Raw genomic sequence first — 23,819 nt, 5'->3', positions numbered from 1 at the left:
GTGTGGAATGCGAAGGCATCTGTTTACCCCTTTTAGGTCCAAGATTGGCCGTGCTGTGCCATCCATCTTTGGCACGATGAAATAAATGGAGTAACGACCCTCGCCTCGTTGACCGGGAGGCACGGGGAGTATCGCACCCAAGCTTTCTAGGCGCCGAAGAGTACCCTCTACGGCTTCGCGCTTCCGTGGGCACTTGCAGGGCGAAACCAGAAACTTGTCTGTCGGAGTCCGTGCACAATCTAACGCGTAGCCTTGTCTTATCACGCTGAGGACCCACTGATCCGATGTTATTTTGGCCCATTCCTCGTGGAACAACTCCAACCGGGCTCCTACTTTTGGGACGAACGACTGGAGTTGACGCGAGCGATGGACGGACCGTATCTCATTGGGAGGCCTTGGACCCCGTTCCCGCCGAGGTTCCCCCTGTCTACCGAACCGCTTCCCTCGAAAGGACTGCGGCCAAGAAGAGGATCGGGAGGAACCCGCACAATAGGAGGGACCGGAGGACCTCTGGGGACGAGATTTCCTGTTTCCTCGGAACCGAGACCTACTAGGGAAAGAGGACCGAGTCCAAGACCTGTCTTCAGGCAGCTTAAAGGCCCTGTTTTCTCCGAGGGACAACATCAAATCATCTAACTCTTTGCCAAACAATAATTTTCCCTTGAACGGCAGCGCTCCGAGGTGAGCCTTGGACGACCCATCCGCCGCCAATTGCGGAGCCAAAGGAGACGACGCGCTGAGACGGCCGAAACCATGCATCTGGCTGAAGTACGAAGGAGGTCATAGAGAGCATCTGCGCTGTACGCTATTGCCACCTCCAGACGGTCTGCCTGCGTGGCCTCTTCCTCGGAGAGGTCTGCATTGGCCTGGAGGACCTGCGCCCAGCGCAGGCTCGCCCGCATGGCGAAGTTACTACAGATGGCTGCACGGACCCCCAAAGCCGAAACCTCGAAAATCTTCTTCAGCTGCAGCTCAAGCTTTCTATCCTGTATGTCTCTGAGGGCAGTGGCCCCTGTGACTAGAATCGTCGACCTCTTCGTCACTGCCGACACCGCCGCATCCACCCTTGGCAACCGAAGAAGCTCCAGGGCATCCTCTGGGAGAGGGTAGAGCTTATCCATGGCCTTGCTGACCTTCAGGCCCAGCTCCGGCATATCCCACTCGCGGAACAAAATATCGGACGCCGAAAAGTGGAATGGGAAGGCCACGGCTGGTCCGGTGAGACCCAGTAGCACCGGATCCATGTTTGCTCCCAGTCTAGAAACCACCGGAGGCGCTTCCACCCCCAGCTCCTGGAGGATAGCCGGGATAAGTGGGAGCAACTCATCCCTCCGAAATAGGCGGACCACCTTCGGGTCATCTCCATCAACGGCCGGCGTACCCTTACCAGTACCTGGCTGAGGGGGACCGTCCCCCGTAGCCCCATCGGCCCCCCCCGGGGGCTCCTCTCCCGGATCTCCCTCATCCGGTGATGTGGACTCAGTGTCCGTGTCCTGAGGGATACCCCTCAACGGGCGCTTCTCTTTAGGAGGGACTGAAGTTCTTCGCGAGTCAGCACCGGATTTCCTCTTCCGGGATCCGGAGCCTCCGTCGGATCCCTTGCCGTGAAAGGATTTCCCCGCTCTGCGCCTGCGGCCTTTATACTTAAGGACTTTGCACAATAAAAGTGCAAAGTCCGAAGAGAAGGAGGATTCAGAACCCGATGAATGTTCAAGCGCATTGGCCTCCACTGGGGATTCAGCCCCCCCCCGGGGGGTCCCCCCCCCTAGGGTCTCTGTTGTGGGGAAAGCGAGGGAGGCATGCCGCCATCAGCCACGGCCTCCCGCGTAATTTCCCGGGCTGTACCTAAAATGGCCGCCACTCCCGCGCTGATTGGGAAGAGATCTGCAGGCCCATCTGCAGCCTTCCCCACACGCGGCGGCGAACGCACCGGCCGGGACCGGCCCCCCCGAACGGCCCCGGACGGTCCCTCACCGCCCGAAACACAGGAGGAACAGATTCCCACGCGCGAGCCGAGCTGCATGCGCGGCAGACCGACCCCCTCGGCATCCGGCACGACCGCAAGGCAGGGAAATAAATTAAAATTGAAATTAAATTTGAAATTAACACCCGCGCCGGATCAGCCCCCCCCCTGCGAAGAAACGGAGAGCCTGCGCGACGAAAACAAAAGAACATTTTTTTTTTTTTAAACTAACTTGCCGCTGTCCTCGGTCCTGAGGCTTCTGCTCCAGTGGGGGTGAGTGAACCGGGCTCCCCGGTGTTACCCCCGACGCTGCTACTGGAGTAGCCGGGTCCTCGACCCTAGCAGCGGCCTCTACCAGGGGGGCATGGTCCCCTTAGAACCTTCAAACCCCCCTGGGAGGCAGGACGGACGGAGGACCTTCCTTCTTCTATCTTCCTGTAATTATAAAATTGCTTCTTTTTTTTTTACAAAACTTTAAAAGAACCCTAAGCCTGACTAACTACCAGGAGTAGGCCAGAGGCTGTGACTGCACCATCTACTGGAGACAGAGTAAGACTGAGGGGCTGTGTGAGGCACGTGGCTATATGTAGCCAAGTCCGACAGATCTTGTTCTGTCTCCATCTACTGGTGCGGAGTCACAACCCAGGTGTCCTAGGTGTCCTGGACTGATCCTGGTACGTACAGGGAATTAGTTTTCACTCACACAATTAAACTTTGGAATTCATTGCCAGAGGTTGTGGTTAAGGTAATTCTTGTTGCTGGGTTTAAAAAAGGTTTGGATAAGTTCCTGGAGAAATTCATAAACTATCAATCAAGTTGACTCAGGGAATAGTCACTGCTTATTAACGGCTTTAGTAGCATGGTATCTATTTAATGTTTAGGTACTTGCCTGGTACTTGTAACCTGGATTGACCACTGTTAGAAACAGAATGCTAGGCTTGATGGATCCTCAGTCTGACCCACTTTGTTCAAAGAACCCAAAAAGGGATCTCTACACAATAGAGCCTGCAGCTCTGAAATTCATCTGGCAGAACAGATTCCTATTAGAAAACACTGCCTTAAGAGTAAACAGTTTAAGCAATGCCTCTCAGAGGCTGAAATGGATGACCAAGTATGGCAATATCAAATTCTAATTCCAGAGAGGTACTGATTCTCTTACCCAAGGCCACATATACTTCACTTCCTGAAGAAAACAAGACACATTCTGATAAGACGATAAAAGACTGCCCATCAACTGGCCTGTGTATCAGGCAATAGCCACTACCTGCACCTTAGGGAGTCAATAGCCAACTCTTATTCAATGTCCCCTGCAGGAATTCTAAGATAACTGGCACCGAAGTTCCTTTATCTGAGACCTTTCTAACTGAGCACCAATCCTCAACCTCCAGACTTTCACATATGCAAATATGACAGAGTCCAGGCTGTCACTAATATTGCCCTTGAAATTTGAATATTTAATGGTTGTAGGAGGGGTTTGGTATTTTTGATCATTCCCTATGTATTAACCCCATTTTTGGGGTATGGCATCTGGAGTATATATTGCTTAGAAGCATGCCCAGAAATTAAGAGGGAAGGAGGAACTTGAGAGGGTCAGGCACTGCTGAAGCAGCCAAGAGGGAAGGAGGCAGTTGAAGATTCCTACAGGATCTCAAGCAAGAGGTATTAGTATTTTGATATTCCCCCCAGGATTTCAAATACTTTTGGGAGAAATTTTGGATCCTCCCACGATCTATGAGAAGTAAAGAGGAGTTTTGGGACTTTCCACAGGGTTCAGAAGGGAGAGTGCTGAGTTATTTTTTGGATGGGCCTCTGCTCATCAAGCTTTACAATTGAACATTGAAAGAGTTTGGATTAAAGGATTTTTTGGACATGGACTTGATCAGTTTGAAGGGAAGGGCATACCCCTGGTATCCCTGAGGATTTGGGGCAAGAAAGAGGATTGGAGCTATAGTCTGATTGCTTGAGTGATCTGAAGAATCAAGGGTAAGATTTTTTATACTTTTTGATACAAGGTCTCAAAGGGCTAAACCCATTGAGAGAGTGGTACAGTTTTTTCAGTTTGAAGAAAAGTTAAAACTTGGACCAGTTGCAGTTGGATGTTTTTTTTTTATGTGGGGAGGGTTGTCCTCCGGTTTTTGTGCTTGGGGAATTTCTTCTATTTGCTGACTGAATTCATGCTGGAAACCTATTCCAGTTTTTCTACCTTGCAAAGGGAGCAGTTTTTCACTATGGATAATGATGCAAGAGAAGGGAGGTAATACCTAAGGTGGACAAATTAACAATCTTCATTGCTATTATATTTTTTATGCTGTTCTTTATTTTTGGAATTGTGGCTTTTATTATTTTATTTAAAATTGCAGTGAAGACTATTTTATTTGAACACCATTCTTGGACTCCTTAGAGTGTTTTTCCTGGTTTCCCTACTCTTGCTGTTATTGCCTTCATTGCTCCTTCTCTGAACTGTTTGACATCGGTTGGAGGTCTTCTACCTTTAGCGATAGCATTAAGAGTAAAGAGTGGATATTATGATGCTGCTTGCGGGCCTAGCTGAGCGCCGCTGCCTGTTCCTTGCGGTGGGCAGAGCCACCATCGCCACTATCTCCTGCGGCCTGGAGGCTGCCACCGATGCTGCCACCCACGCGGCCTGAGCACTGCTGCCGTCTGCTCTTCGCAGCGGGCAGAGCAGCCGCCGTTGTGCTTCCTCTCAGCAGAAAGCCGCCGCCGCTGATCTGCTTCTTCTTCGCAGTGTGGAGCCACCGATGTGTGGGCCCTGTTTCACGGCCATGTGCTGCCTTCAGCCTGATCTTCACAGCATGGACGCCACTGCCACTGTCCTGGCCTCTCTCTAGGCACGCGGCCGCGCCTCTCTCAGTTATTTAAAGGGCCAGTGGTGGGAAAAGCCCCGCAGCCCTGTCTGATGATGTCATCAGGGCGTCTTCTTGTCAGCCCTATAAAAGGGCTCCTCGTCAGTCCCTCGTTGCCTTCGCAAGGAGCCAGTCCACTCCTGGATTCCTCAGCTGTTCCAGCTCTTCGTTCCAGAAGACTCTGAGGTCCATCTTCACTTCTTTTAGGCCCTCTATTCTTCATGGGAACTCCTTTGTCTTCGACCGTGGTTCATGGTCTCTCGTCGGATCCTGCGTCCTTGACCATCCTGTCTTCAGATGTTCCTGTCTTCAGATGTACCTGTCTCCAGATGTTCCAGTCTCCAGATGTTCCAGTCTCCAGATGTTCCTGACGTTCCTGATGTTCTGCGTTCCAGTCCTGATCCTGATGTCCTAGTCTCCGGCTCTTCGTCCAGCTTCTAGGGTTCCTACTTGTTCATCTTTCCTGGTGTGCCACCGTCGTGGCCCGTGACCAGCCCATGGGGAGCTGTGTAGGGCGCTTCGTGGCACAAGGCCTATCTTCACGTCTGCAGCATAAGTCTCCAGAAGACTCCTGTTTTTAATGCCGAGGTTGGTTCCTGAATCCAAGTTCCAAGTCTTGAATCCTGTTCCCGTTCTTCGGAGTACCTTGTGCCTGCTTCCATCCATGCCCAAGACTCAAGCCAGAACCTGCTCTGCTTCAGGGTGGTCTGCAACCAGCCACAGGCGGCTGTGTAGGGTGCGCCTTGGTGCAGGCCTCTCCTGCATCTTCGACATGTTTCTGGATCCAAGTCTTCATTTCCTCACCTGGAGTCTGCTTCGTGTCCGGAGTGGTCCACGACCAGCCATGGGTGGCTGTGTAGGGCGCGCTGCAGTGCAGTACTCAACCTGTACTAGTGCCTGAACACCGAATCCTTGTCCAAGTATCCTGAAACCTTGCCTAATTCTCCGAGTAGCCTGAAACCTTGTCCAAGTCTCCAAGTACCTTGTCTCATCCTAGTCGTCAAGTGCCTACGTCTCATCCAAGTCTCCAAGTGCCTTGTCTCGTCCTTGTTTCCAAGTGCCATCGCCTGTTTTCGACCTCTGACCATTCTGTTGCACCTGCCGTTCCCAGGCGATGGGTCCAAAAGGGCTATCGAGTGGCCAGATAGCTACCCCAGAGACAAGCATTGCATTGTTGGGTCTCTTCTGGTGCATTCGGGTTTGGCAGAGGTCAGGGCCCCTAATCTTCAGCCTGTCCGTTTTAGGATTTGTGGGTTTGTGGACCCTTGGCCCGAGGTGAGGGTTGCTACCACCTGTGGTAGCAGTTGTTCTTGACCCCTCTGGGTCCGGTCATACAATGGCACTGGCAAGCTTTGCAATTGTCATGTTTTATAGTGTAAAACATGGCACCGGTTGCATATCTGGCCAGTACTGTTGTATGACCGGTCCAGGGGTGACTCCTGTCCTTTTCTATTTAAGAAACCCCCACAGAATGAATAGGTAGGGGCTGGGTGAGGGGGCTGTGGGGGTTGGGGGGGAGGACCACAGGAGGCCACAAAAGAATTGGATAAACCAGTAAATACTGCAGGTTATTTGCTAGCACATACTGTTTACCAAACTGAAAAATCCAAATAGTTTTCAGATTTTTCGGAATAAGTCCATTTTTGATTCATTCCATTTAGAACAAAAACGCAAATGGACTCTGTCTCATTTTACTTATTTGGCTAAAATGAATGCACATCCCTACAGATCCCGCAGGAAAAGCAGGCTCCTGCAACAATAATGACAATATAATTATTTCTTCTTTGGTTTCATGATTGCATATCCTCCTGCTACTGCAGGTTCAGTACCATATCTTTATGGATTTCTCTTTCCAATCTTCTTTCCATCCCCAAAAATGAATAATCTAATGGACTATGTATTTATTCTTTTTTTTCCAAGACCAAGAGCTTCTTTTTATCTCCCCCCCCCCACCACCCAGTTACACATCATTCCACCAATACAAAAGGATACAAAGTGTTTTCTGTGTCTATGAAGATAATTTTTCCTCCTGAATATCCATTAGCTCCTGGAAGCTGGGCTGTCACTAAGGAGAAACACAATCAAACAAACAAATTTAGCTGCAAGTTAAAACAACAAGAGCTTTTCTGAGAAAAGGAAAAGGTTACTTCAGCTTACAAGCTTCATTAATATGTAGCTGTTAGTCTTCTTACTCTCTTCTCTCTATCGGGCTGATACAGTAAAATGCGCGGCAGAGCCGGCGCTCTGAGGCGAGCACCCGCTCTCCCGACGCGCGCCCGCTCTCCCGACGCGCGCCCAGGCCACTCTCCTGGGCACGCGATTTAGTATTCAAATGAGGGCCCGCAGTAATAAAGAGGTGCTAGTGTCCTTAGCGCCTGCTTATTGGCAGAAGCGGCAGCTGTCAGTGGGTTTGATAGCCGACGCTTAATTTTACCTGCATCGGTTGTCGAACCCACTGACAGCCACGGGTTCGGAAAACAGATGCTGGCAAAACTGAGTGTCCGTCTTCCAACTCGCGAGCCGTGGGCTGAGTTTTTTTTTTTAATGATTTTTTATTTTTGGGGCCTTTGACTTAATATCGCTATGATATTAAGTCGGAGGGTGTACAGAAAAGCAGTTTTTTCTGCTTTTCTGTACTTTGGGCAGGCGTTAATTTCTGAGAGTAAAATGTGTGGCTTGTCTGCACATTTTACTTTCTGTATGGCGCGGGAATAACTAATAGGCTCATCAACATGAATTTGCATGTTGCGGGCGCTATTAGTTTTTGGGGAGTTGGACACGTGTTTTCCTTGCGCTATTACCCCTTACTGTATAAGGGGTAATAATAGCGCATCGAAAACACGTGACCAGATGGGGGTTAACGGTGCGCTTGGCCGAGCGCACCGTTCTGTATTGGCCTGTATATAGGCAAACAGTATTTTGTCCAAAAGCTACAAAGATAAGGATTACAGAAAAAAGAACAGAAGAAAACAAAAAAGATGTTAGAATGTTTCTATAGAGGGCAATTTTGATGCTGCCTCTGATGCTTGCAGGCTCGCAGGTACTTTGCATTGCATTGAAGCAAGTGTAGCATACACACCCTAAAATACACAGAGCAATTTGAAAATACAATCACCACTTATGTTGTCCCTCCCCCAACCTAATCTCACTCACTTTTAAACCCACATGAGAGGTGAGGGAGCAATGTACAAACCAGATTTTTATGCAGGTCAACATGTTCACCTGTATAAAACCTTTTGAATATGGCTCCCTTAAAAACTGCATGTGTAGGGAGGAGAAACATTTAGGAGAAAGTTGATTACCAGTATATTAAAAGGGGAGTAGTTAATGGTAAAGGGAAAGATTAAACATCTTACTTTAGTTGCAACCACTGTAAATAGATCCTTCTGTAAATAAGTTCCTGCTATTTTAACAGTTGTTCTTTTATTCTCCATTCCATGCTACCTATCTTTTCCCACCTCTCCTGTCTCCCTCACCCCTCTCCTCTTTCTCGCCTGCTCCCACCCCCCTTCCCCTGTTCATTGTAATTTCCTCCTTTTGAGTTAATTGTAAACCGGCGTGATGTGCCATACGAACGTCGGTATATTAAAAAGTTGTTAAATAAATAAATAAATAAATAAAGAGACCAGCAAGCATCCAGTCACAGATAAGTCAGAAGAAATGCAGTGAGAAAGAAATACAAATGATCAGAAGATACTGTAGATAATCTAGAATACAAACACAAAGAAAGGGGAATTACTTACCTGTAATGAGAATTTAGTCTTAGCTCTTGTCAATTCCTGGTCTATTAGTTCTCCTACCAGTTTGAATAACAAACAGCCCGATACAGTAAAGTCCGTGGGAGAGCGGACGAACGCCCGCTCTCCCGGCGCACGCACCGGCCAAGGGCCGGTGCGAGTGATTCAGTATTCAAATGAGCTGACGCGGTGCAAACGAGGAAAAGGAGGCGCTAGGGACACTAGCGCGTCCCTAGCGCCTCCTTTTGGCCTGGAGCGGCGGCTGTCAGCGGGTTTGACAGCCGACGCTCAATTTTGCCGGCGTCGGTTCTCGAGCCCGCTGACAGCCACGGGCTCGGAAACCGGCAAAATTGAGCGTCCGGTTTTCGGCCCGACAGCCGTGGGCCGAATTCAAAATTTTTTTTTTTACTTTTTTTTACTTTTGGGGACCTCCGACTTAATATCGCTATGATATTAAGTCGGAGGGTGCACAGAAAAGCAGTTTTTACTGCTTTTCTGTGCACTTCCCTGGCGCCGGAAGAAATTAGCGCCGACCTTTGGGCGGCGCTAATTTCTTAGAGTAAAATGTGCGGCTTGGCTGCACATTTTACTTACTGGATCGCTCGGGCATACCTAATAGGGCCATCAACATGCATTTGCATGTTGAGGGCGCTATTAGGTGCTGCGGGTGGGCTGCGTGTTTTCCTCCCCTTACTGAATAAGGGGTAAGGGAAAACACGCGTCCAGAGCAGGGTGACAGTGCGCTCCGACGGAGCACACTTTACTGTATCGACCTGAAAGTTACTTACCTGTAATAAGTGTTCTTAGAGCACAGCAGTTCACCAGTCACATGACTGAGTAATGCCATCCTGATGGCTCTGAACCAGTCACCTCAGTTTACCTCTTTGGCAATCCTTTCTTCCTCTTGTTCTTTTGCTTTCCTTATTTCTTTCTTCATTTCCCTCAGTTTCACCAGATATTCTTCCCTGTGTTCCTCTTTTTGGGATCATTTACACTTAAGAACATAAGAAATTGCCATGCTGGATCAGACCAAGGGTCCCTCAAGCCCAGCATCCTGTTTCCAACAGAGGCCAAACCAGGCCACAAGAAACTGGCAATTACCCAAATACCAAGAAGATCCCATGTTACTGATGCAATTAATAGCAGTGCTATTCCATAACTAAACTTGATTAATAGCCGTTAATGGACTTCTCCTCCAAGAACCCATCCAAACCCTCCTTGAACCCAGCTACACTAACTGCACTAACCACATCCTCTGGCAACAAATTCCAGAGCTTAATTGTGCGTTGAGTGAAAAAGAATTTTCTCCGATTAGTCTTAAATGTGCTACTTGCTAACTTCATGGAATGCCCCCTAGTCCTTCTATTATTTGAAAGTGTAAATAACCGATTCACATCTACTCGTTCAAGACCTCTCATGATCTTAAAGACCTCTATCATATCCCCCCTCAGCCGTCTCTTCTCCAAGCTGAACAGCCCTATCCTCTTCAGTCTTTCCTCATAGGGGAGCTGTTCCATCCCCACAGCTTGAGTACGCATTCAGTTCAGATTGCCACATTTCAAAAAAGATTTAGCGGGCCCTGTCAAAACAATAAAAGAAAAATGTTAACAGCCCTATGCGTGCCATAGGGCTGTTAACATTTAACACTGTTCTTTTTGCCTTTATTTTTTAAGTCACTTACTTTGAGAACCATATCGGTTTCTTTCTCCTCTTACTTTTGTTTACTTTTCTAATATATAGATTTGTTGCCTTTGTAATAGCTTCTTTCAATATGGTCCACTGTTGTTCCACCTCATCCATTTTCTCCCAGCCTTCTAGTTCTTTCTCCAAGAACATCCCCATTTCGACAAAGTCCGTATTTCTGAAAATCAAAACTTTGGTCTTTGTGCAACTTCTCTGTTATCTTATTTTTAATATCACACCATACTATTTGATGATCACTGATACTCAGATAGGCACCTACTCAGACATTAGAGACATTATTCCCATTTGTAAGCACAAGGTTGAGTATCACCCTCTTCCTCGTGTTCATTACCATTTGTTTTAGCAGAGATCCTCAAAGGCCAACCACTAACTCCCGCAGAAGGGATACTCCAGTCTACATCTGTCATATTTAAATCTCTAACGAGCAACACTTATCCCTTCTTTCCCACCTTTTGGATGTCTTTGACCAGATCTCTGTACAGCTCTTCTATCTGAATCAGAGGCCTGTAGACCACACCTATGTAAATTGAAACACCATCTTTTTTAGGATAGACCATAATGCTTCTTCCCTAATCCACGTTCCTTAAATTTCAGTTAGCTGGATATTGTTTTTGACATAAAGTGCTACTCCTCCCCCTTTTGGTTCTGTCTATCCTTCCTTAATAAGTTATAGCCCTAATGGCTGTATTCCAATCATAAGACTCAGTGAACCATGTCTCTGTAACAAGAATGATATCTAAGTCCACTTCCACCATTACAGCCTGCAGGTCTGGGATTTTATTTCTTAGACTGCGAGCATCTGTGCTCATAGATTTCCAACTTCTCTTCCTCAGCTTGCCGCTCTTCTTGGACATCTTTTCTGCCCTATTCAACTGAATTTTGTTGATTTCTTCACCTACTTCTTGGAGATTTCGGGGGTGACATTCCAATTGCTTTCTGCCACCCACATCCTCTAGTTTACCATATTTTTCGCTCCATAAGACGCACCTGACCATAAGACGCACCTAGGATTCAAAGGGGGAAAAAAAAAAAATGGTGTGCTAAACCGGCTCTGTTCCCGGGCTTCTGTGCGTCTTATGGAGCAAATTAGGGGAGTGCATAAAATTGTTTTTTGTCCCCATTTCATTTTCGGATCTGGGGAGGGCCATTTTGGTCCACTCCTCAGATCAGAAAACTTTTATCGTTCTCTTTCTGAAAAAAAAAAACAACAAAAAAACCCCCCATCCCAACCCTTTAAATTTAATTAACTACAACCCCCACCCTCCTGACCCCCCCCCCCAAGACCTGCCAAAAGTCCCTGGTGGTCCAGCAGGGGCCGGGAGCGATCTCCTGCACTTGGGCCGTCGGCTGCCAGTAATCAAAATGGTGCCAACGACCCTTTGCCCTTAGTATGTCACAGGGGCCGACCAATGGCACTGGTAGCCCCTGTGACACAGTAAGGGCAAAGGGCCATCGGTGGCATTTTGATTACTGGTAGCCGACAGCCCACGTGTCCCGCTGGACCACCAGGGACTTTTGGCAGGTCTTGGGGGGGGGGTCAGGAGGGGGGGGGTTGTAGTTAGTTGGTTTTTTTTTTAATATTTGCTCCATAAGACACACAGACATTCCCCCCCCCACACACTTTTTCCCCACTTTTGGGGAAAAAAAAGTGTGTCTTATGGAGCGAAAAATACGGTAAATGCCTTATGGCATACAATTTGAATTTTTCACTTAGGATCCTTTTTCCTGCCAAGACAAATGTAAGGCATCTTTGACATAGAGCCTTTTACTGTTCCATACACAGCCCCAGCACCCAACTTTTCTTATTTACACCAGGTTTTGAGCCATGCATTGAAGTTATCAATATGGCTCTCTGTCCCCTTTCCATGACTAGGTAATACTTCTGAAAAGTAATAGTTTTCACCATGTGCCTAATCTAGTTCCCCAGATAAAACTACTATCTCTGCAAGGTTCCTCCTCAAGATGATAATGTTTGGTGAAAGTATGAATGGGAGACCATGTCACTGCTTTATAGATATCTGGAATTTCACAGATGAGCTTTAACTTTGGTCTCCAGATGATTCCCTGTAAGGGTGTAACAACATGCAATACAGCTTGAAAATCATGCAGATGAGGTCTGTTCCTTTATTGGAGATCCTTGTGTCACTGTAGATAACAAATAATTGAGATGATTTTCTAAAAATGTTTATTCTATCTAAATACGAGAGTAAATTGGTATGCAGTTTGGGGAAGAATACTGGCAGCACAATGGATTGGTTCAAATGAAACAGACACCATTTTTGGTAGAAACTCAGGATATGTTCTTAGGACTACTCTGTATTTGAATATCTGCATGCATAGAGACTGAATAACTACAGCTTGCAGTTCACGCACTCTGGGCCTGATTTTAAAAAGCATTACTCGAGTAAAACTGAGATTTACTCGATTAAATGCACTTTACTTGAGTAAGTGGCTTTTGAAAATTGCTATAATGGTAGTTACATTTTCGCACGTAACTCCTTTTATTTATTTAATTTATTTTGCGTGTTTTGTATACAATCATTCGGTTTCGCCATCAGAATGGTTTACAGTAATCGGGAGAAAAGTTATTTGAACATCATCACAATGTATTGTCATAAAGTCGGTTTACAGTTTTGGGATTTGTGTGTTAATTATTACATACAACATGTTCTACTAAAGCGTAGGGTGGGGTTACAAACTAAAGTAGAAAGGTGGATATGTAACTAGGATGAGTTACAGTTAAGTCAGTAAAAAACAGGTTTTCCAGGTTCAAGGTATACTTAAGAGGTTGTTAGATATACAATTTGAGGTTAGTTGCAAAATGTCTTAGAGTTTTGAATGGTGGTAATTATGTTGTTGGTCGTGTGATGGAGTTTTCTTCTTGATGTTGGGTTGCGTGGGTGTCTGGCAGTGTGGTTGATTGAGTGAGTTTGAGTAGGCTCTGGTGAATAGCTAGGTTTTCAGCTCTTTTTTGAAGGTTTTTATGTTTGGTTGAGTTCTTATTTCGATTGGTATTGAGTTCCATAGTGTGGAGCTGGCGATGGATATGGCTCTCTCACGGGTTATGTTTAGTTTTGTGGTTCTGGCGTGAGGGATTTTGAGGAGGCCTTTATTTGTTGAGCATAGGTTCTGTTTTGGAGCGTGGATTTCGATGGTTTTGCTTAGCCAGTTGGTTTGATATCCTGTGATTAGTTTATGCAGAATTGTTAGTACTTTGTAGTCTATTAGGTATTTTATTGGGAGCCAGTGTAGTGAGATGAGAGTTGGAGTAATGTGCTCATGTTTTTTTGTTCCTTTTAGAATTCTGTTGGCTGTGTTCAGTAAGATTTGGAGCGGATGGATGGTTGCGAGTGGTAGGCCAAGTAGTAGGGCATTGCAGTAGTCTAAGTTGGAGAAGATGAGTAGTTGCAGGACTGTTCTGACGTCATCTCATGCGAGGAAGGGCTTAAGACATCTGAGTATAAGTAGTTTGTGATATCCTTCCTTTATCTTGTTAGTTATGTGGATTTTGAATGATAGTTCATTGTCTATGGTGATTCCCAGGTTTCGAGCATGAAAATTACTCCATCTGAGAGCTGAAATAATTGCTCTTAGGAATAAAACTTTCCAAGAAAGAAATTTTAAATCTACCATTGCTAAAGGTTTGAATGGAGGATTCATTAAGATAGAGAGGATTATAGTGGAGTCCTGCTGAGCAAGTGGATCTCTATGTGCAAGGATGAGTCCTGTGAGGAGTAATGTTTTAATAGCTTCTGTGCCGTAACATTGGAGCCAACCTATGAAGGTTTTTTTGGCATGATGACTTGTTTTTGCGCCAATATGAGATGATCCCTTCAGCAGCACGGAGATGTCAGGGTTCTGGAGTCAGAGAAACCCATCTGAGGAGCAGCATGGGACTGCGAGGCAGGATTCTGTACTGAAAAGGGCCGGTCTTCCGCCTACCTAGCCCCCTCCCCTGCAGATTGAGCCCTTGCATTCTGGGGGCCAATAGGTCTTTGCAGTGGCAGTATATGGTAGTGAATCCGTACAGGCTGGAACCAGACTAGACAAGGCAAGGCTTGGACAAGGTAGGCAGGGCTTGGCAGACTGGACGAGGTATGGCTGGAGGCAAGGATTGGACGAAGACTGAAGGCAAGGCTTGGACAAGGCAGGCAAGGCTCAGTAGGCTGGATGAGGCATGGTTTGGACAAGGCAGGCAGGGCTGAATAGGCTGGACAAGGCAAGACTGAAGGTAAGGCTTGGACAAGGCAGGCAGGGAATGGTAGGCTGGTCAAGGAGAGCAGGGCAAGACTGGATACTGGACAGGACTTGGAACTAGACAAGATATAGGCTGATGTAAGGCAAGGAGAGGACTCTGGTACAGGCAGGACTGGACAGGATACTAGAACAAACAAGATTGGCAGGGCACGACAAGACTAACCAAGGACAAGACCAAACAAGGCAGACTAGGACAGGAGTTATACAAGGCTGACAAGGATAACAGAGAACATATAAGCCCGAATGCAACAAGGCAGGCTGCCTGTAGGCCACTAGACAAAAGGAAGGCCTGGATAGGCCTCAAGGCAAGATACAAGACACAGTAGGCCCGAAGGCCTCAAGAAAAGGCAATGCACAGAGCAAGAAGGCCCAAAGGCCACAAGGCAAGGCAAGAAGCAAGAAGGCCCGTAGGCCACAACACAAGGCAAGGCAAGGAACGAGGGTCAGATCACAGAGCCAAGAGTGACACCAAGAGAAGACAACACTAGAATGGCAAGACGGGTTTACAAAGGGGTGATACTTAGGTATGTCAAGAATAGTAAGGAGGAGCTTAGCAAGGCTAGTGATGAGGCTTACTTAGGGCCTCTGCTGGTGGGGAAGCATCATTGCAGGAGTCAAGAAGGCAGGATAAGGCTGTGTAGCAGGTGAAATCCTAACAGGAGAATTCTGTGCAGTGACTCTTAGAAGTTGATGGCACCAATGGGAGACCTTTTTTCTTTTTTTGCTCAGAAAGAGAGGAAGAATTTCCCTCATGACACTTTGGGGACTTTGATCTTTTCAATTTACATACTGGTCAACCCAAGTTTTTCTCCTCTGATGATGATAAAAGAAACTTCAATTTAAACTCTCTATAAGAGAAAGCTCTGGAGGACATTCTTCCACAGGCTGCACAATTGGGCCGAGGTACTTTAAGCAGAGTTCATGAAGATCAGAACTTTCCATTTTATCAACATATATTTGTAAGCAATTTGAATGGGGTCTTTGAAATTTTTAAGGGTGGCAAAGAAGAATGAAGAAAAAGAAACATTTTTTTGAGGGGGGAACTTGCATGAACACTAAAAATAAAATGGAATATTAAACTAAACAAAGAAAACAAGGCACAAAAATCTGAAAAAATGCAGCTATAGGTGAGACAGGAGAGATCCTTTTGTGATAGCAAAAGAAAAATGACTGGCTTGCATGGCACAGCAGCATATGAACTCTCACACATGCTCAAAAAGATTTTTTTTACTGTTTCCAGTCTCTAATAGAGACATTCTGTCTCAGCGTTGTGCAACAGTTGTGTGGCTGGATTCGTCCTGCTTGTCCATGGAGAAAACTAACTTGTTTTCAACACCCTGGCAGTGAAAGCAAGAGATGGAAGACTGAGGTGGAATATTTCTAGCTGGAAAGGCTAAACAATGGCTAAGCACTTAAGCTATATTTGACATGGCCAAAAAGGGACTATTAAGATTGTTTGTCCCTTTTCTTTTCTTAGCTGGAGAAGTGTCTTGGGGAAAAGCATAGAGAAATTCTTCATTCCATCTTGAGGCAACAGGGTGCTGATCTTCTTGACATTACAAGGGTACCTTATGCTTTAACAATGCTGAGAAAAGGTTTATTCACAGAGTTCCCCAAAGACAAAAAAGATGCTCTACTATGCTTTTCTGCACTATTGTTTAAATGGTAAAGTTTATTATAATTACACCCCTGTTTCTTGTGAACCAGCATGATGGGACCACCGTCTTGAATGTTGGTATATAAAAAAGTTAAATAAATAAATAAAATAAAATTGTTGTCTAAGGACCATTCATATGGTTGCAGTTTTTTCTGTTTTTCTGTACACTTACCTGGTGCTGTCTATGGTTAATGCCTGCCTTCGGGCAGGTGTTACTTTCTGAGAGTAAAATGCGCGGCTTGGCCGCACATTTTCTTTTCAGTATCCCGGACGACTAACTAACAGGCTCATCAACATGCATTTGCATGTGATGAGCGCTATTAGTTTTCGCGAGTCTGGCTGCACGTTTTCAAGGTGCTATTACTCCTTACAGTAATAGACGTGTGTCAAAAATGCTCAGCCAAACGGGTACTAAACGATGCGCTCAGCCGAGCGCACAGTACTGAATCAGCCTGATAGTGAATAAGGGCTTTCAATAAATGTATCTTATGGGACAGCAATTCTGAATGTTGGTTCCACTGCAGTTTGTCTTATGCGTGTTACGAAAGCGCCCTGTGGGCCCTGAGGAGGGACACAGAGGCATGATTGTCTGCTCCTGGAATTGAGCCCTTGGCCCATGGAGCGACTCAGTGAGGAGCCCCAAGACACGCCCCGAGGGAGGTGAGCAAGTGCAGGCGAGGGAGGAGCAAGTACACAGGAGCTGGGACGAAACAGAGTCAGCCCCCCGCTGGGCTCACAAGCACTGGTGAAGTCAGACGGAGGCAGAGGGCTGGAAACGAAGAGACAAGGAACTGGAACAGGAGACTCCGGATCCTAGAAACAAGAGATGAATCAGAGTACATAGAGAAGACGAGGACTCCTGGTACTTGGACGAGGCAAGACTCTGGAGACTTGGACGAGACGAGGCTCTTGGAACATGGAAGAGACAAGGCTCTTTGGAAGTTGGTAGAGACAAGGCTCTTTGGAACTTGGAAGAGATGAGACTCTTGGTACTTGGAAGGCACTGTCCCTCAGGGCACCCTACGCAGCCCGTCGTGGGCTGGTCACGGACCACCTTGTCCTGCTGCGCGCCCTACACAACTTGGGAGGCTGGTCGCAGAACACACGGAGAGCGGAACAAGCACAGGACGGAGAGAAGGATCCAGACAGCGCTTGAGTGAGGTCCTACCGGAAGGGGACTCCAGTCAACCGAAGATGGACACCGAATGAGACGGATTTATTCCCACGAAGAATGGCTGGAGATGAAGTCCGGTGGACGGCAAGGCTGCTTGCGGATTCTTCAGGATCGAGATAAGAAACGAAGGAGATCGGTACACAAGAGAATGGTACCTCCGAAGGCAAGGGCATCTGGACATCTAGACGCCTGGACATCTGAACGAGTGGACATCTGGGCATCTGGACGAGAGGACATCAGGACGAGTGGACATCTGGACATCTGAACAGGTGGACATCTAGACTAGAGGACATCTGGACGAGGAGACATCTGGACAACTAGATACAGACGAGAGGAGCTCCAGGGCTTCAGGAAGGGAAGCCGAGGACTGGAACATACCAAGAAGAAGATCCGATGAGGGACGAAACCTGGAATGTTGGATGGAGACATCGGAACATGAAGAACAAGGAACATGAAGTAATCTGGCCAGGAGAGTAGATGTAACTCCATTCAAAGGCCCTGAGGAACTGAAGCAAGGCCTTTATATAGGCCAGGTCCAGGAAGAGCCCCAAGGACGTCATCCGGTGGGGCCAAAGAGTACTTCCTGTTTCTGGCCCTTTAAATGGTGAGGCGAGGTGCACACCCGTGCCTAGAGGGACCTGGAGGCTAGAGGGCGGAGCCGAGGCCTGTGGTGGCGTCCTGCTGCAAGGAGGAGAAGAGAGCAGGCTAGAGGCAGCTCCTGCCACGAGGAAGAACCCTGACGGCGGTGCTTGGGCCGCGTAGGAGGGAATCCCGGCAGGGACTTCCCCACTGAAGGCAGAGTTGGCGGCACAGCTCCCAGCCACAAAGGATGGAGTTGACGGCCCTCATCAGCCCGAGGGCGGCATTGGGCCATGGTGGTGGCAGCAGCCCGGAGCAGCAAACCGCAAAGACGGGGAAGCATCGGTAGCAGCTCCAAGGACGCAAGGAGGCAGCAGGGATGAGCTGGACAAGGAGAGAGGTGAGAGCCTGTCTACGGGATGGGGTCCGCAGGCAGGTTCGTTACAACACCCCCCCTGAAAGCCCTTCCAAGCCTCTTCAATGGCTGAGGGTGGATGACATAACTCCAATACCAGGTGGGGAGCTGGGGATCCGAACACAGGTCTTCAATGCTTGCGAGGAGTTGAAGAGAAGACGAAGCAACATATTGACGACTTCACGTAGACACAGGAAATTATGAGAAGAACATGATCTAATTAAAACATAGACATTGCCCCAAGGAGCGGGGAAGTACAGGCAATCTCTGGTGTAAAAGGTAGGCTCTGCCCCGAGGAGAAGGGAAGGCCAACAGACCAGGTCTCTGGAGAAAGCGCACGCAAGCCTCCGAGGAGAGGGTACCTGAGCCAGAGGCCAGAGCATTTGATGAAACAAGGAAGTCCAAAGAACATTGTACCAAAGATGGAAAACTTGTCATGGTGGTATGAAAATACCCTTAGATGAAAGTTGGCACAAATGCAGCAGTCAAAAAAAAAGGAAGCTCAAAGTCAGTGGTTCCAAATCTTTATGGTCGAAGAGATCCCTTTTAATTCGATGAAGGAAGAGAATTGTCTCTCAGGAAAATACGTATAGTATTGCAGGCTCCCATATGGTAAAGAAACTGTCCAAGAGGAGCTTGGGAAGACAGCAGACATCACTATGATACTTCAGGTAGGATACTGATTCGCTGTATTGGAATTTTCCAGATAAGAGTATTTTCCTGTATTGGAATTGTATTCGCTGTATTGGAATTTTCCAGATAAAAGCCCTTGTTAATTGTAACTGCTTTTCTTCGACACGTTATTTATGTTTTTAATATATTTATTGCACCCCTGTTTATATGTAAACCAGCATGATGTGATCGCTTCATGAATGCCGGTATATAAAAACCTTAAATAAATAAATAAATAAATAAATAAAAATAAAGAGTATGGATGGATATCTCTCAGGATTGCGTCAGATGAGCCTTTGTAGGTAGACGATAGCAAGGATTCCAGCAGGCTATAGGCAAGCAAAAGATGGCAATTATAGTCCTTAGCTAAGAAGCAGATGGACACCAGAGGAGTGGGTGTAGCGAATTCATGAACTCCAATTCAGGTTCTACCAGCTCAGAACGAACGAAAAGGACGCTGGAAGAGAATGACAACGAATTCAAGATTCAAACAGCTCGCCATGGTACAACAAAGGAATCACAAATACAGTCTCAGTAGCTTGCACTGGAGAGAAAGATTGAAATCTCCACTTGTATGGAGCAACGCAGGATCATAGCTGAAGATCCAAGGCAACAAGCCATGTTGAAATCAAGGAAATAAGGGCTCCAAGGTGAATTTCAAACGAACCGGAGAGAAGTCCAGAGCTAGTAACTACACCAGCAAGGAGCGAGGTGAGCAAGATGAAATGGAACCAGGTCTGGGGTGCAGGCCCCTCCTGCAGGTCGTGTAACCCCAGGGACCTGGAGTGCTGTATACTCTTTGAAGCTTGGAGATACTTGACGAGAGGGTCAAACTTGATACTAGATGTGGAAACCTGGGCGCAGGCTTCTTCTGCAGTGCACAGAAGCGTGGAAAAACATTGAATGGCTGTCATTTGTACGCTGCTGGTCTCCCCTGGCAGCGCCTGTATTTGAGCCCAGCTGTAGCACTCTTGCAGCAGTCCTTCTCTCCTGTGGTGCACCAAACCATAGGAGAGCACTGAATGGCTGCAGATTACACTCTGCCAGCCTCCCCCTGGCAGCGCCTGCATTAGAGCCCAACACTAAATGGCTCTGTTTCTACTCTGCTGGACGTGACTGCTGTTTCCAGCTGCAGATTTCTCTCGGCAGTCCTCCCATCCCCTGCAGCGCTTAGAAGCATGGGAGAGAATTAAATGGCTGCCATTTCTGCTCTGCCAGACTTCCCCAGCCGAGCCTGTATTGTAGCCCAGCTGCAGTTTTCTCATGGCTGTCCTCCATTCAGCGATCACAGAGAGGTTCCCCTCAACTAGTCTCCCTGCATCCAGTGAGAGTGACAATGAGGGCGCTGTTTGACCATAATGGCACCATGATGCTCAATGGTTATGAGTGACTAGAATGGTGCTGCAGTAAAATAGCTCCTGCTTCCAGTGGGAGCAAAAATAATGGTACCGTAGGACTCATCTTCCTGCATTCAATGAGGGAGACAAAATGAAACCACGCAGCTGCGAGGTAAGAAAACCCAGCCAGCTATTCTCTCATCCTGCCTGGAGTCAATACCCAGACTGCCACCAGCCCGAATCATGAGAGAGGCAGCTGCTGATGGTCCCTGCTCCAGCTGCTTGATGCTTTGGTCTTCCTCCATATAGCTGCTTTCTGGTGTTTTTTTTCTTTTTAAACATTGCTAAACCGAGCCAAACAAGCACACAAAGTAAATAAATACTTCCCTGCTAGTTGTCTTCAGAATCCAGAGCAGAATTCCACAGGAAAGGAGGAGAAGAGGGAAAGACAGAGGAATGAGGGAACCAGTTCTACTGGTTTCCAGACCTCTTTTCCTTAATGGGTATTAAGCACACCAAGGGCCACCAACCCCCCAATCTAGGACCTAGCACCCCTCGGAGTAGACCTTCATCTCCAACATTAGACTGCAGGATTTTGCACCTCTACCATCTGCTGGAGACAGAGAAATACTAAGGGACTGCAGGTGGCATGCTATCTTAAGTAGCATGATGTCAGTAAAGCTTTTCTTCTCTGTCGCCATCTGCTGGTAGGGTTGAAAAACCCATGCATCTGGATTGTTCTGGGGTATGAACAGGAATGTCTTATTCAAACCACTTGCTGAAGGGAACATTTACAAAATATAGCTCTGCCTGCGAAGACCAAAAGCAACTGGAAACAGAGAAGGAATGGCAAAATTTAGTCCTGTGATAAGAAAAACAAACATAATAGATTTCAGATTTCACTGGTCTGAAACCTGCAGCACTGGAGGGCAAATTGTGGGCTTCATTTTCAAAACATTTACATGCTTAAAAATGGGTTTTATATGTGTAAGTGCACTTTATTCATGTAAGTGGGCTTTTGAAAATTGCTACAATACATCATATTGAATTGTGCATAGGATTTATTCACGTAAGTGCACTTTATGTGTGTAAATGGCTTTTGAAAATTGCTACATTAGTATGTTACATTTACATGAGTAACTTTTTTGAAAATTCAACTGTAAAGCTTTTTCCCCCCATTCTATGTCTATGGGGGAAAAAAGCTTAGTAATCAGGCCCACTAAGGTGCAGACTAGGGGGTGTAACAACAGCATACCTGTTCTCTAAAGTCTGCATCTTCATAGTCACACTATTTTATCACTAATTAACATAACAACTATTCAATAGGCTTATCTCTGGTGAAAGGCTGGATACTCTCTTGCATGCATTATCTTCTTACCCAGTTTTTTCTCCATATCCTTCTTTCCCTGCCAACTGTCTTCTTTTTTTACACTCTGCTTATCCCTCTATCCTTTCCTGCCCATGTTCTTCGTTGCAGTTTCACAAAATGCACCTACCACAAAGAGTATGAGATAGCTGAGTTTTGCCTGTCCGGAATTCTGAAAAAAAATACATGGGGGTCAGTGTGTCTATGTGGAAGACATTTCAGCCAACAAGGTAGTCATTTCGTAGCAATTAGTGACCTAGCAAGAACAGTTAAGGCTCCCAGGCAAAACCCAGGGGCTTTAACCCATCAGGCCACTGGCAACAGGAAATGCTTTGCCCTAAAAGTTATTGTTGGGTTTTGGTGTGTGTGTTTTGTTTTTGGATCCAGCAGTTTACTCCTACTCCTTTGTCTTCCAGCTCAAATAGAACTAGGGTAAGGATCTGCCGGGGGATTTTCCCCCATTTTATATTCACCCTAATCCGCCCCCACCCCCCCCCCCCCACATACTTATTCCAATCACTGCAGTAACAGTCCTTACCCAAAAAGTCATGATAAGGGCTTCTTCGGGAACCCTGCAATCACAGCCACTATGTATCACCTTTGCTTAATAATCACTCCATCCCTCCCCATGGGCTGTAGCCACTGCTTTTGCAGCCACGGCAGTCTCAGGAATTGAATCCGGGTTCCTCCACTGACCCACCAGACCAACCCACTTTTTATTTACCGTAATTGTGGTAAATTGTATAATTATAAGCAAGTAACTAGATAGGAGAATGGATACCAAAATACTTAGAAAGCCACAGTACTTATTTAAAGTTCTTATATGGCACCCTGCTCGGTGCACCTTACAAAGAAAATTAGGACAAAATAAAAATCAACATGGTGCATAGCAAAGGATATTCAGACCAAGAATAGAATAAGAGAATCAAGTGTAAAGGCCTGTTTAAAGAGATGGAAGTTTGTCAATCAAAAAGGTTTATTGGACATTGGAAAGGAGTTTGAAAGAAAGGGTGCTAAGAAAGAAAGCCCGGCTAGAAAGAATGGATAATTAGTTTAAATAGAACTTAGTTTTAAAGATAGGTATACTAAAGTAGAAAAAGAAATAGCACATCAGAACAGAACACAAAACAAGCATCACATGGTTTGGAAGTCATTACTTATAAAACAGGTGGGAGGGGAAGATTGTGCTGACATTTCTAAAAATAATTTTCTAATATCTTTTTAACTTTCTGTACCTCTTTCCTGCTGCAATTAACTGTTACAAAGTACATCATTAAAGTAGTATATAGTTAATTAGAATATCTGTGCAGATAGTTTGTTCTCTTTGTTTTTTCACTTGAGCCTTTAATTTACATTTATAAAAAGAGCAGAACTGAAGGAACTTTCTTATTTGTCTTTTGAGTCCAGAAGTAATTTCCTACTGCTCCTTTCGGCTTCTAGCTCAGTTGAAATCAGAGCTGAGATCTGGGCCATAAGCCTTCATTCGCAACTACCTTGGATTTTTTTCTCCATTGTATATTCACTCCCCCATGTACCTAGTCCAGTCATTGCAGTGATAGTCCTCAGTTCCTTCTGGAACCCTGCCATCATTGGTTCTAAATCCTGCCACTAGATGTGATCACTGAGAAACAAGCATGACGCACCCTCCCCTCCCAAGTAACTGTGAATGGAGGCAGCATAAAGCACTTTTTGGATTCGCTGATAGCATTTCCTGCTTTTATAGATATATATATTATGATGATCAGGGGGGTCTCCAGCCAGTGTTTTCCAGGACTCTGGAGGCAAACTTTTGTCTTCAAAACCGGGATGCTTTATTTATGAGGTAAATTTGCATGCACTGCCTACACAGCATGCAAATTTTATATCATGCATATTCATTGTGGATATTCTGAAAACATGACTAGCTGGGGATCCTCCAGGACAAGTTTGGGAACCTCTGGCCTAGACTTTACTGACACACTAACTTAAATCTTGGTATATAAACACCATCCCTAAGTTTCTATCCATTCAGCCTTTTTGTAACAGCTCTAGTACTTGTCCATTTAAGCAACACTGCAGCTGGAATCTCATCCCTTAAAGACTTACACTGTTACG

At 46.3% G+C, this 23,819-nt stretch overlaps 1 protein-coding gene across 3 annotated transcripts in view; it reads right to left on the bottom strand.

The window, feature by feature from the left end:
* Window positions 1–23,819, bottom strand: part of DMC1 (DNA meiotic recombinase 1) — a 264,614-nt gene that overhangs the window by 125,463 nt on the left and 115,332 nt on the right. For 2 of the 3 annotated variants that reach the window (XM_029590216.1, XM_029590218.1), the window contains exons 7-8: window positions 21,856–21,897; window positions 6,820–6,892 (exon numbers count right to left, since the gene is read on the bottom strand). In XM_029590216.1, coding sequence (XP_029446076.1) covers window positions 6,820–6,892; window positions 21,856–21,897 — 115 coding nt within the window. The remainder of the gene's footprint in view (window positions 1–6,819; window positions 6,893–21,855; window positions 21,898–23,819) is intronic. The other variant, XM_029590219.1, reaches the window with a different exon arrangement.

Source organism: Rhinatrema bivittatum, chromosome 2 (assembly GCF_901001135.1).
Source record: "Rhinatrema bivittatum chromosome 2, aRhiBiv1.1, whole genome shotgun sequence".
Classification (NCBI taxonomy): Eukaryota; Metazoa; Chordata; class Amphibia; order Gymnophiona; family Rhinatrematidae; genus Rhinatrema; species Rhinatrema bivittatum.
The sequence above is the reverse complement of the archived record's forward strand: the minus strand, read 5'-3'. Positions and strand labels throughout refer to the sequence as shown.